The 13,889-nt window shown below is 38.7% G+C and overlaps 2 protein-coding genes across 3 annotated transcripts; both read right to left on the bottom strand.

Annotated features, from left to right (window-relative positions):
* Window positions 1-1,244: 1,244 nt before the first annotated feature.
* On the bottom strand, window positions 1,245-3,326 carry DNApol-alpha50 (DNA primase small subunit). The gene is made up of 7 exons (XM_012283952.2): window positions 3,059-3,326; window positions 2,841-2,991; window positions 2,603-2,778; window positions 2,314-2,512; window positions 2,026-2,230; window positions 1,560-1,953; window positions 1,245-1,483 (listed from the first exon to the last, which is right to left on the bottom strand). Exons 1-7 carry the CDS (start codon window positions 3,153-3,155, stop codon window positions 1,464-1,466), a joined length of 1,242 nt encoding a protein of 413 aa, XP_012139342.1. The 5' UTR covers window positions 3,156-3,326; the 3' UTR covers window positions 1,245-1,463.
* A 139-nt stretch (window positions 3,327-3,465) lies between these two features.
* On the bottom strand, window positions 3,466-13,604 carry LOC100883027 (uncharacterized). 2 transcript variants are annotated; one of them, XM_003702756.3, is made up of 5 exons: window positions 12,964-13,604; window positions 9,877-10,324; window positions 8,976-9,244; window positions 8,135-8,672; window positions 3,466-5,900 (listed from the first exon to the last, which is right to left on the bottom strand). In XM_003702756.3, exons 1-5 carry the CDS (start codon window positions 13,078-13,080, stop codon window positions 5,488-5,490), a joined length of 1,785 nt encoding a protein of 594 aa, XP_003702804.1. In that variant the 5' UTR covers window positions 13,081-13,604; the 3' UTR covers window positions 3,466-5,487. The 2 variants fall into 2 exon arrangements, with proteins under 2 accessions (XP_003702804.1, XP_076390795.1); XM_076534680.1 differs by lacking the exon at window positions 12,964-13,604 and adding an exon at window positions 11,139-11,159.
* Window positions 13,605-13,889: the final 285 nt, after the last annotated feature.

Raw genomic sequence — 13,889 nt, 5'->3', positions numbered from 1 at the left:
CATAGAACACACTAATAAATCCGTATACACACGCATAATCACTTAAGGAAACACACTAGTAAAGTCACTGATACTTGTAGAACCACACCATAAATTTTGTTAATACACCCCCATATTTAATAAAAAATATTTATTAATGCACACTAAACACTAGTATTAGTACACTAGGTACACTTATATATCCGTATATGCATGCAGGAAACACACTGTTAAAGTCACTGACACTTGTAGAATTACACCATAAATTTTATTATTACACCCACGTATTTATTAAAAAATATTTGTTAAAGCACACTAAAGACTAGTAGTAGTACTGTAGGTAACCCGAGGACAAGCACAATATCGGATAAGTGAGCCTTGACTCGTACCGGTAAGTGTTGACAGGTGCCGTCTGACCTCCTCGACTTCCAAAATAAAACTGAGAGCATTTGACCTCCCTCCACTGTGAGAGCTATTGGTAGTTGACAACAGCCAATTAGACATCGTAATGATCCATCAATCGATCTAATTCGATCTCCTTAGTGATTGGTGATTTACAGTAACCAATTAGACATCATGTAATCGACCAATAGCGTGCAGCCACTATGATTGCATGTTGTATTATTATTCTAATGTTAATTTTTGTATAATTTTATATTTTTCGATTGTTTATTAACAAATTTATTGTTGTAACTATTTAAATTTATTATTTTTTTTAACTTACTTTTGAGGATATGTTGCAAAATGATTGTTAATTAATATATTACGATATATTTTACTGCAATTAATAATTTTTTAGTTATTTATTTAATAAGTTGTTGTTGTAACTATTCGAATTCGTCGTTTTTATTAACTTACTCTAGCAGATATGTTGTAAAATGATTGTCAATTAATATATTATGTTTCTTTTTGTAACTCATTATTATATAAATTAATTATTGTAATTCATTATTTTCATAAGTTTTTCGTGCGAGTATCTTGTAAATTATCTACGAATTATTGTATTCAAATTTATCTTTATGTAATTCTTTATAATTATTTATTACCGGAGAGACTCAGTACAGTGTGCAAACTGTTTTGAACACATGATAGTTTCATATTTTGTGAAAGTTTTACGCGCAGTTTTTTAAAAAGTGACGTCATCAACGAAAATCGAAGTAACGCCATCTCTCCGGCGAACAGGGTGAACTACACGGTTTTGAAACTGTAGTTTCATTAATTCTCCACACTGCCACAGGACGGCGCCACGTGTCTTTTCCATTAAATTCAATTAATATAGTTGATTTTATTAGTATAATTAATTATAGTACAGCTTTCTTTATAATATACAATTATTGTTGCTCGTAGGTTTGTGTACAAAAATAATTTTCTAACGCATTTCTTGTCTTTATTCCATCAGTATTATTCGCAAATACTTTAAAAAATTACTTTTTTATTGATTTTGTGAAAAAGTCTTCGATCTTTGGAGAATTTGCAGTTTGTAATTAAAATTCCATTTTCTCGTCTGTAAAATAAGTAAAACGGAACGTACTTTAAAATATCCATACTTCAAGCATAAAAAAAACTTATCAAGCACTTACCGCTTTCTTTAATTTTTTGTCCCTTTCGTTCTTTTTCTAAACCCCACAAAAACTCTTGAAAGACGCGGAGTGATTTATTGATACTAGTCTTCTTGTAATCTTTTATTCTTTTCGCGCTTAATTCGTACGTTTCCTGTTCTACCTTTTCTTTCTGATCGAACTCGTTTATTTCTTCGATCACTGTCGTGATAGTTGGAACCTGATCTAATTGAAATTTATCCACTGCACTTGGTGCGAATGGTACGCAAATTTTGCCGGTTTTCGGATGAACGCAGAAAGGAGACTTTAAGAGATGGTTCATTCCTTTGGTAACATTTATATCTAATCTGGGATACGCGTACTGTAGCATTACTTCTTCTACAAGATGTCGATACTGTTTCCATTTTTTATCACCCTGAGGTATACAAATTTTGTTAAAAAAACATCTTCGATGATCTGCTCTGATTGTACAAAAATTAAATGGTACCTGATTTTTATTTCTAACGTGTTTAACAAACGCGTTCCACCTATCTTTGCTAGAATTGTATTGACCGAACAATGCTTTCGCTTCTTGTCTATCCTCTTCTGGAAATACATTCAAGAATTTTTCCACTCCTTCGTTTGTACCAAGTATATTTTGCTCTTCTATGCATACTGGCACAAAAACTGCTTCTATGTGATCCAGTGCACGCCTGCAGTCATGAAATCCTTTTGTCTTATGCGATAAAAACCAAAGGTCTAATTAACTTTGTTCCAAAAACATTCAAAACCTTACCTGATAGATGTATGTATTTTATCACCAGACAAATTGACTTTCTTCTTCATGTATTCTCCACCATCTAAAATTTGCAAGTACTCTGCTACTGCTCCACGCTCATATGAACCTAAGCTACGTGCAGAAGGATCACATACCCAACAATGTAAACCTCTTCTACCAGAGAAAACCCATAAAATATGGTTGTATCCAAAATCCACTGGAATTGAAACATTAATTGAGAAAACTAATTCAATGAAAAATTAATATTTCTATATCATATTTGATCAGATATTATATATATGCATACATCTTAATGAGCTGTCCAAAATTTTACAGGCAAGCACCATGAATTTCCAACATTTAGAACAGATATCAGCCCCACTGCAGCACGTCCTTACTTCATCGTAGTCTGTCATGTCAATATCAAATACCAATTCTCTCTCAACAGGTTGAAAATTTGTGCCTTTACGCTGATTCTTTGGACTGGTAACATATAAACATTGTAAAACAGTATAACAGTAGTACAATTAACATGTTATACATACCACAAATTGTATACAGCTCCTATATCTATTTTAAATGGAACAAGCCTTTTCATTTCACACTCCAATTGACTCAAATTTCTATACGCTTGAAAACGAAGGTAAATGTCATCTTGCAGGGTAAAAGAAAATTCTCTGCGATTAAATAAATCCGCTAAAACGACATAATCACGTTACTAATGTATTAATAATGCTTGAAAAGTATATTAAACACGACTTACCGCTCCCATAGCTAAGCCAACGATAATAATCATTGAAAGGAAATAATCTCGCGTAATAGGTCGGTAGTAAATCGGCCAAATTTTCCAAATCTCCCATTTTTTTTCTTAACTTGTCGACAATTCAACAAATATAAATACCTTTGCGATACGTACAATGTACTGTCATTATTCAAAACAAAGTGTTATGGATAGATTGTGGCGGGAAAATAAATATATCGTGGAATGCAGTTGGCTAGGCTCATAGGGAATTTCTGTTTCTTACGCGAAACACTGGAAGAACGATCATAGACTATGTAAAAAGGCGCCAAGTTTGAATTATTTTTCATTTTTCAAAGTATATAATTTTCTTTAAAAGCAATGATCTCTGTCTGTTTTTGAAACAGGGACGAAAAAATACAAGAATAATATTCAAGTTGTAACTTTTATTCCCTAATGTCGTTACACGTATAGTGAATGAAATTTAGAGTGCAATACCTTCAACCCTTTTACATAGGTGCAAAAATAGAATCGATCTATTTTTGAATAAACATTACTGGAACAGGAATGTATCGTTGAACTTATCTAAATAAAAATCGTCGATATTCCTACATTCGCATCTACGTGCACTTTACGATTCCCTTTTGGAAGAACGACAATGTTTCGAAGTGCGCAAAATTTGACCATTTCGTAGAAGAAAAAGAAATTTAGCTCGAGTGTTCGTTCGTCTCTGTGCGCGTTTGTCTTCTTCCTCAAGTTTCGTCGAGAAAAAAATAATTATAATACGATTAACATAAGTACAAACTATTAAACAACGAATGAAATGTTTTCTCATTGCATACGATTGTTTTCGTGTGTTTATTTACAATTCGATGAATAGACGCGTACGAACATGCATCGTTTGTTGTATATAAAGTAAAAATAGATTCGACATTCGCTTAACTTAACTTAAATGTACGAAAAATGAAGGATGGGGCGAGGAATATGTATCGAGTTTGAAGAAAACGTTATTATATGACTAACATATGATACAGTCTTCGGATCTGGTGTCGACAACACGCAGTAATCACTTAAATACGTTTTACGGTTGAACGTGGTCATAGTAAAATGGGTTCACTTTCGTTGGATCGCTCGCAAATATTTCGCGTGATATGATCCTAAATTAATTATACTCTGCGATAGCCCAGCCCCCCCAAAAAGTATACGACGAAATTGATTCGTTTACTAATGGAATCTATCACGTATCGAAGGATGGAAACGCGCACTCGGGTACAACGCGGACTTCCATCGACTAAGAATAATCGTGGGAAGAGATTTTAGCCTTTACAATTTCGGAGAACTACTAAAACGAAATCCTAGGGAGAGGACCTAAAGCGAACTCAGAGGGAACCCACGGAGATTCCAGGCAAATCCAAAAGAAATCTAGGGAAAGCCTATGTTTTCTTCGACTAACAAAGAAGTCTACATTGCACTTCCGTGTATACTACACATTTCTTCGCATGTACTTATGAACAGATTTCATCAACGAGTTACTGGCGATCTGTATACTATACTTTTGTAAATAGCTTCTCTCGTGTATAATAGTACAGAATTATAAATTGTATCTCGTTAAATTAAAGCTACGATATATTTTTAATACATATACATATATATGTATATATATATATATATAACTCTCTCTGTGTCATTTTGACGATTCGTATCGTGACTATTTACAAGTATCTCTTACCATCGCCAACAGCAATAATAACTGTAAAACTCTCGTAATAAATTCTCCTTATAAATAGATAAATGTTAAATGTCGCTTAATCGATAAAAACATTTTGAAAAATGATCTAAGAATAATTGATCTAAAGGGTGACGATGCATGTGACTAATGGACGAAAAAGTTGGTGAAAAATCAAACTCGCAATACGATTTATCGACGAATACGAGTCTTAACGAGGAACGCGTGAAGATGAACTTTTTTCTACAAAAGAAAAAACAAAATAACTCTTAAACTTATAAATTGTTAAATAAAAGTGTTCAACCTCATCGGTGTCGCAGCATGCTCGGTAACTATTACGAGACATTAGCTCAACGGATTCTCGGTAAACCGGATAAAACGTTCGTGCGAAAGATCAGTTTGAAAATACACAAACTCTCTTTTCGAAGAAGTTTACTTTCACCAACGATTAACTCTTTGCGATTTCTTGCTAAATCTTTCATAACGAACGAAAGACACGCTGCTCAAAACAGTGGATAACAATATTCTAATTATTCGAGATATTTATACTCGCTACGCTGGACAGTGCAATTACTGTATTTTAATATACCAGATACTTTTCCATCTTTCTCGGCTGTTTTGAAAGGAACATCCTTAAAAATCTTATTAAATCTCGCAAAGGGTTATAAAAATTATATAGAAAGATCGTGACAATGATTTCCAACGAAATCGTGGGATGATCATTGACCTATTGTTCCTGAGGGAACTTTAGGAGAACCGTTCTCGTGCCCTCGGAATCGGAAATGTTGATCTTAAGCTCGTTCGTTAACGCTCCGAGCTTGTCGACCACCTTCGTGTTCTGTCCGCCTGGATTAGGTGGTGGCCAAACGTCATCCAATGGCGGTTCAATGTACTTCCTAGCTGCTTTCGACGCAGGTACATCCTGCCGTCCACGAAGCGTTCCGCCAACGTGATCCGAAGACGAGACGCACTTTGGCGCCGGTTCCGTGTCCATGCGAGGACGTTTGTAGAGGGGTGGCTGAATCGCTGGACTGTAATCATGATCCAGGAGACCCTCAACCTCCTGCAGCAACTCCTCGCTGTATTGCTGCAGCTCCTCGTCCATCAGCTGTTTCGTGTAGAGCAGTGTTCGGGAACGCCCTGTAATTAATATTTGTTTACGTTAGTTAATTATCCAAATATCATTTAATTGTTCGCGTATAAAGGATTCACGTCGATTCGAGACTGTTGCAAATTTCAACATCGCAATATCGGTACGAAAGTTGACGAAACAGAGTTATCGTGTTTGTACATTTGTCGTTATCGCCCCTGTAGACTAATTATCTAAGCTTAGCGTCGATGATGGCTGCATCTACAATTCGATCGGGTCGGTGCGATCATTTCGTAACCATAAGGAGAAACTGGTTATGAGGCTTTCCACGTACGAACGGCCCTACGATATTGGTGTTCGAATTTTAACGAAGGTCAATGACACCGTAAAGTTTTGACCGCACCTTTCCCGATTTGGAGTCGCTACGCTAATGACGAGCAATGAATGAAAGTTACGTAAAATACGTTACTCGTTTGAAAGTGGAAAATCATATGACGCAATACGCATTTGTCGAAAATAGCTAAAAATAAAGATTACAACGCGATGAAAAAGGATCGTCCAGTAAGGAGCGTTGAGAAAGGATCCAAGCTTTCTTGTTCTCGTTTTAGAAAGTAGCTGAACAACTTCGACCATAGCCTGCTCCGGTTTCACCATACCGGTGTTAATATCGACCCCATACCTTTTGATTTCGAAATGTCATACGTATCTTCTCTATAGAGATCAATCACGTATTTTTGATAAAGCATCTACCAGATAGGAGATACTTCTCGGTTTCGATAATTCGATTAGACGCTATACATTTCGAAAGCAATTTCGAATTCGATATTCGTATTACTCGAACGATGACTTAGAAATAAAAAATGCGAAACGAATTTATTTCGCAATCTGAGAAATATCGCTGATACCGTATCGTTTTTCGCCAATTATTTGTAACTCGAGTCCCACGCGAGCAATCAATGGAATTCGGTATCCAATCGTTCGACAGTGCAGTAAAATTAATCGTTAACCGTAAAAAGATGAAACTTTTTTCAAGAAGATACCAAAATTGATCGGCGCAACGATTACACGTGAAATTCGGCCAGTGCGAATTAATTTTATCCAAGGTTACTCAGTCGCAACTGGAGATAACAATACGCATCGATACGCGTGTTATATTATCGACGATGATGCGTCTTCCATTCGTCTCGTTAAGTCGAAGAAGTTGCACGAATACAAATTATATTCGATAATGAACGCAGCTCTTATGAAACGATAGTAACTTCGAAATATCGAGCTCAAAGTCCTTGAAAATGAAACTCATGTTTGATGGACTTTTAGTCGTTCGAATATCCGTCGAAACGATGTTATTTTTACTTTCGATTTGTATGGTAATATTGCCTACGAACCTCCCTCACCGCGGTCGAAGTTACATTATACGAACCGATGGTAGTATGCGGAGAAATAAAAAAAGTCGGATCTTCGTTTCATTTTTCAGGCAGGTAAATACTCGATGAACCGTGCGAGGCCTGAAATGCAACAAGGTGCAGCGAGAAAAAAGAAGAAGCACGTCCAACACGACCGTGCCTTTCACGACCCTATGGGCACGGGGTTCAATGTTCCAGGCCAATGCGGTGCTATCATACCCATTGGACCCGTGTAACCGCTAATGTAACGGTTCGAAAAGCTTCGATCGTGGTGGAATTGCTTGGAACGTTATATCTTTTCGATCGCGGCTATTCCCTTTTTACAAAGTTTCAAATCAAAATCAACGCGATTAAGTTAACCGATCGATTAGATAACATTTTATTTCGTGGGCGGGCATGCGACAAGTACCTGATAAGTACCTGATATCAATTTCTACGGCTTAGAAATAAACTGGAAGTGTTACATAAACGCATCGTAGTTGCATTATCTAATAATAATCGTTTTACAAAAACGATTTAAAACGGAGCATGTACAAATCGGTAACGAAACGATTATCATTTTAAATGATTAAATAATCTAGATCTATTACTAGAAACTCTAATAACGTGTCAAGCTTTCGATGAAACATGAGTCATTGTTTTGTACAGAATGCTTTGTTCATTTTTATTCGTACAGAAATTTGACGCATTCGAGTCTAACGTAACTCGTAGTGACTGACAATTTTCAATATTTAACCAGGGACATAGCTAAGAGGATATAGGAGTCCAACTATGTAAAAGTCTGCAAAGGGATACACACGTCTGGACGCACGTGTTTCGATTGTGTGGTATAGACCGCATAGGATATTTACAGTGGCGAAAAATAAAATCAATCAACTCACCCGCTAACGGTGGCATTTTTTCAGGTTGTTCCTGTTCTTGCGAGAGTTCGTTGCTGGTATTGGAGTGCGGTCGCAGATTCGGTACGGCAACGAGAGCCAAAGAGAGCAGCAAAACCATGAGACAAGTGGCTGGTTGGGCACTCTTGTTGCCCTTTTGCAAAAGAGCCTGAAGTCGTTTCAGTTGGCCGGCCAGACTCTGATTCTGCAATTGAAGCGCCTTGATGCGTTTCAACAACGTCATGTTCTCCTCGGTGCATTGCTTCACGCGATCCTCCAGCCCGTCCACGTACTCCTTTTTCCTCTTCCGTGAATCCTGGGCGGATATTTTGTTGCGTATCTTGCGCCTGATCCTCTTCAACTCGCGTTCCTCGTACTTTGTCAGTGGATAATGAGTGGGCAACGTGATTCCTTCCTTTTGGAGCAATCGTTTCTCTTCTGCGTTCAGTTTTAACCTCGGATACGGAGAATCCGTTTCTGAAATCTCGTCGCTCGAATTGCATCCCTTTTCGCTGCTGGAATCTTCTTGTTTGATAGTCATCTGCGCGACGAACGGAAACAAGGACATTATGCAAGCGCGTTCAATGTTTTATTCGAAGGAAAATCGCGTTGACCCTCGCGCGAATACCAAGAATCCTATTTCGTTTTTAACACCGTACAGAATCCCCCGTTCTTTCGATACTTTTACGTCGACTTACGTTAGTTAAAATACAAATGTTTAACGTTGAAGCGCGAACTCGGTTTCTTACGCAACGTTAACACGCGAATTCGTGATTTCGGCATCGCATTTTTGATTCGAAAGATTAGCACTACGCGATTAGCGAGGGAATTTGATAAGATCTACCTGAACTGGTTTGTTAACGATGTTCGCCTGGTTGATCTTGAATCCCTTCAGGTTTCTCGCTTGCGACGCGTTGATGATTTTGATAGTTCGCACTTCCTTCATGTCTTTTAGAGTTACTGGCAATAGGATGGATCTTGGATTCCCTGACCCCATCGGCGTAACACGAATCAACTGTCTGATATTTCGTTTTCCATTGCACGCGATGTTACGAACATTTACCGTGTTGCTTTCCTGCGATGCAACGTGGATTTGTTGTTTCGGTGTTTTGTCTAGAAATCGAAAGATTTTTATATTTAAGAATCCTAACTCTAGAATCTAGAAGCTTCTTATTATTTTTGAAATATTATCAATGTTTTCGATATATCGTTTCGATAAATTAATTCAATTCGAACAAGTGTTATCACCTTGTTCGGTTTCAATTGGCGATAAACAACGGCAACATGTGTTCGAATAACTTAATTTTGTTTTACAAAGAAAGACGTTTCATCATGCTAGAACGAACAATAACCGCGACACGTTTTGTGACACACATTCCTTTAGATCTGCTTCGCTCGTTCTGTCTTTACTCTTTACCATTTCGGATCTGCGAGAGGAATTCGACGACGCCAAGTTTCCTAGGTGTGACCGACTAACGAGCAACCACGCATTCGACGAGTCGATTTAGACGATAAGATGCTTTAGAATGCTCGAAATTATTCTGCTTAACCCGTTATAATTTTTAGTATTCTAAGATCTGAGAGTATCCACGATATTATAGTATTTTATAAAAAATAAAGACTGTTACGTTCTGGAACTCTATTACGTAACGTTAAAATTGACGAGAGATAAGTATTGGGGGCAGCGCGAATCAAACCTTGACCTTCCTGACTATCTGTTTCAAATACGTTCTATCAAATCGTACCTATATCGGCAACCGGTTGCTCCGTCACGACTAAACTTCCATCCGTGAATGTGTTGTTTGGATTCACTACTGCTACGAGAGTGTGTTCGACGTCCATCTCTTCGGCAACTTCGGCACAACCCGGTGAACCAATGTTGGATCCGACGATCGATCTCACAGGACTATCGACGCTGATCATCGATTGATTAGAACTGCCCAACGGATCGAAGTCCATGACATCCTGAGGACTGCTGCTCTCGGAGTTGCTCATCTCTATCTGATCCTCCTCGATCGGCAAAAGAGGACTCAGTTGTTGTTCGCAGGATAAACTGAGAGCACTGGAGAGTCCACTGTCGGAAGAGGAGGACGGAATCGTGTCTAAATCATTCTCGATTAAATCGAATTGATTGTCCTCTAATTTGAAGATCGACTCGAGGAAGTCGTCCGTGTTCGTCGGCCATTCTTCCGCCTTGAAAAAACAAACACGAAACGAGAATACGGTTAGTTTCCTTTGCGTTAATTTAGAATTTAATTTTAGAAACGCGATTGCAGAGGTGCGCGTAGAAAATGAAAAGTAGTTAAAATTTGTTCGAAATAAAGCAGACTTTTACTTGACTCTACGGTAACTGGTGGATTCACCGTGCTCTTTGGCGCGTGTTTCGCGCATGGTCTCTCATTTAGATCAGATTATTGACCCGGTAGATCCATGCTATATTTTTGCATCGAGCAGAACAGCTAGAACGGCTCGATCTGTACGTTCCAAATAGTGGGAATACCACTTTTTAATTAGCTTAGCGGAGCCAGAAAAATGCCCGTTTGCATTGTGCTTGTCATTCGGCTCGCGTGAATCAAGCGTTTAGCCAATGTCGGTAACCCAGTTTTTAAGCAGCGAGTAATCATAAATACGCTAAAGCGCTCACGGAAAACAGTCGTTCAAATTTTCAAACTTTATAATTGTACTTGGCTCGTAAAGTCGATCAAAATTCTACGAGGAAACAACGTGTGACTTTAATTCAATTTTCTCCATACAGCGTAGAAGGACTAAAAATAAGTCTGAACTAACACAAACTGTATTTACACGACTTACTCCGAGGTTCTTGCCGGATCAAATTCTGTACATTTTCTTATCGTTCAAAATTCGTGCATTCCTTACAAAATTTATCGTGAAATTTTCTCCCGACTTTTAATGGATTCGTTTATTCGTAGCCGCGAATATTTCTGATGCAAGATCGAAATAATGAAAACACAAAAGCACCTGTGTACATTCCGAGACAATTACGCACCATTGTTTCCGGTTAAAAACGAGGGGCCAATTTTTGAGACTATTTACGAAAAGTCCCGTAAGCTAACGGTACTTCCCGTTCGAAGGTCGCTCGCCACCATGAATAACTTCTCATTCTTTTTCTTATTCCATGCATAAAGATATTTACCCCCGCTAACGTATAACACCATAAATCAAGGATAAAGCTCTATTTACGGTAAACTTAGTCATAAGGAAAGAAAGTATTGCCTTAGAGACTTGTCTAATTGACTATGACTCATCGATTCATCGAGTTTAACGATTATCCATTGAACAAAAGATCCGGGTCGTTAATGTTTGTCTACGATTTGAAAATGAAGGATTAACGTGATCATCGTACAGGTAACTGTTCGAAAGCTCCAATATGGCGGTGCTTGCCGGCACGTGCACCGGACCATTCCATATGTTACAAACAATCCAACGCGATTACGTAATAACATAATGTTTTAATCTATTTTTCATTAATCAATGAAATATTCGAGCATCGTTAACCGTGTGATAATAATTTGACAGACGCGTCAAAGAAATCGATGAATAAAATTGTTACGCAACAGAAATATGTCTGTATAAATTATTCAAACAAGAATAATTTGTTTTTGACGCGCTTGTGGTAATTACATCGCATTTTGATAATTATATATATATGACACTTAACGATAAATTGTGTCGGTACGATGATAAGGCATAACGATAGACGTGCGTACATCGAGCGGTAAAACGATCGTCGCAGCGACGATTTATGATTTACGAGACGTCCGACACGTGGGTTGCACACGCCATATGTTACTACGATTCAACGGCAAATGAACAGATAACGGTCCTTTTGTTTAATTCACCTTCGAATTATAGGGGCTACTGCAAACTATGCACGCTTTAATGCATGTTAACATACTTATTTACGAAGAATATTTGTTCGAGTATATCAGTTCATACAGAAACTCATCTCTTCGAATATGGATTAATCGTGACAACTATTTCACGAGGCTATCTAGCATAATCCTTCGTTTCACCGAGTATATTAGACGAATTAGCGCTTCGCGGTTCAAAGAATCGTACGAATACAGTTTGTTTCGTGGCTCGTTGAGCGTAATTGGATATAATCGTTAGCAACGAAAGCAAAGGATGCTTCGGTGGTGTTGATCGAACGGTGAATCGAAGATACGATGAAAGTGGCACGGATCGCGGTGAAACGTTACCGTAGTTTTTTCGCGTCTTCGAACCGTTCTCCCGTCGCTGAATGGAACGGAATCGCGTATATTTTTCTCCGTCAAATTTGCGAATAATCCGCATGAAATTCGAAAGTGGAACAACAGCATACAGTTACTTTACTCCGCTTTTTACTCCGATACAGTTAACTGTCGTCGGACGAAATTTTAATCGGTGAACGTCAACATTTGAGACACCGGTTTTCCCCGTGGTTTCCAACGCGAGAAGAGTTCACCGAACCCTACGAATCATTTTTTTTCGGCATTCCGAATAACCAAAACTTTCGATTCTTTTCGTTGGTCGGAATTTTTCCTGCTTCACTACGTACGCGTTATATAAAGACGGATCTATTTCAGCGCCAATTTCCAAGAACTTTGAAATCAGCGAGTACAAGCATCTCGCTGTATGTGCTTGTTTTTCCCTAAGCAGTGATTATCGGTACGCGATCTTGCGTCGAGAAAAAGTCAGTCCATAGTGCACGCACTTATCAAGACCTTGTTATCGCGGCAGGAACGTACTTGAAAATGGGCGTGTACGTTAAAAAGAAAAAATAAAGAAAAATTGAAAAACGAAGACGGGACAAGTGTGCTGTAAAGACTTACCGCGATGGCGTCATCGTTATAGGCTTGATCTATGAAAGGCTCGTCTTTGATATCGCCTTTCAAGAATGCATCCTCCCGCGGGAACAGGAAATCCATCAGATTCATATCCGACGACATCTCGATCCTCGTTGGTCAACGCAATCACTGTCTGTTTGCCTGTCGTGTACACGCGTGTATGTGTGCGCGCGCGCGTGTGCGTGTATATGCACCGCGTTATGTTTCCATCAAAAACACTACACTGCACCGACGTTGCACCTCGACGCGATACGACACACCAGCCGACTAACCGGACTAACGGAGCGAAAGAACTCGTCACGGACAGACAGACGGACGTTTGGCCTGTTCGCCCCACCCTAAAGATTTTACTGCATCGAGTGAGGAAGGAAGAACACCGAAAGAACGAGAGAGACCGGTGTTCAGAGTCTGCCTGCTCTTCGTTCCAACATTTTTCTAGCGTGCCACTTTGGACCCGTTCACTTGGGTCGTACGTTCAACGGCGAGAAACTCGATACGAAACGCGTTCACCAGCACCTCGGACAACCGCTTGTTGTTGTTTTTTACGCGAGGATGCCCAAGACGCGATCTTCGAATCCCGCAATTGTCAATTGAACTGCCAGCGTGGCAGTAAGTGCGTCACGGAGGCGCACCACTTGCGGCGAAATGATTGGACGAGCCGACCAGTGGATAGCGATAGGTCGATTTCTCGAGACCCGCGACGCGGCGTCAGGGTTGAATCGCTTTTTCGAATATGATGAAATCGTTGATGCTTATTAAACGAAATTTTTATTCGCGTACTATGATTTATGCGTTAGGTTAGGCTTTAAAGATTTCGAGTAGAAACGAAAGTTGATAGATATTTTGTAAGAGATATCAAAGAGATAAAACGATTGAAATAAAGCGCGCAGATTGCATGCGTCGTTAAAATT

This window comes from Megachile rotundata, chromosome 8 (genome assembly GCF_050947335.1).
Source record: "Megachile rotundata isolate GNS110a chromosome 8, iyMegRotu1, whole genome shotgun sequence".
NCBI lineage: Eukaryota > Metazoa > Arthropoda > Insecta > Hymenoptera > Megachilidae > Megachile > Megachile rotundata.
Note: the sequence above shows the minus strand (reverse complement) of the source record. Positions and strands in the feature narration are given on the sequence as shown.

What these genes read in the sequence shown, in the direction of transcription:
- DNApol-alpha50 (XM_012283952.2), bottom strand. Translation starts at nt 3,155, where the DNA reads ATGGGAGATTTGGAAAATTTGGCCGATTTACTACCGACCTATTACGCG. An exon ending in ACGTTAGAAATAAAAATCAG is followed by an intron (nt 1,954 to 2,025) that starts GTACCATTTAAT and finishes TGTATACCTCAG; the next exon opens with GGTGATAAAAAATGGAAACA. An exon ending in ACAAAAAATTAAAGAAAGCG is followed by an intron (nt 1,484 to 1,559) that starts GTAAGTGCTTGA and finishes CTTATTTTACAG; the next exon opens with ACGAGAAAATGGAATTTTAA.
- LOC100883027 (XM_003702756.3), bottom strand. Translation starts at nt 13,080, where the DNA reads ATGTCGTCGGATATGAATCTGATGGATTTCCTGTTCCCGCGGGAGGAT. An exon ending in ATAACGATGACGCCATCGCG is followed by an intron (nt 10,325 to 12,963) that starts GTAAGTCTTTAC and finishes TGTTTTTTCAAG; the next exon opens with GCGGAAGAATGGCCGACGAA. An exon ending in TCGTTAACAAACCAGTTCAG is followed by an intron (nt 8,673 to 8,975) that starts GTAGATCTTATC and finishes TTCGTCGCGCAG; the next exon opens with ATGACTATCAAACAAGAAGA.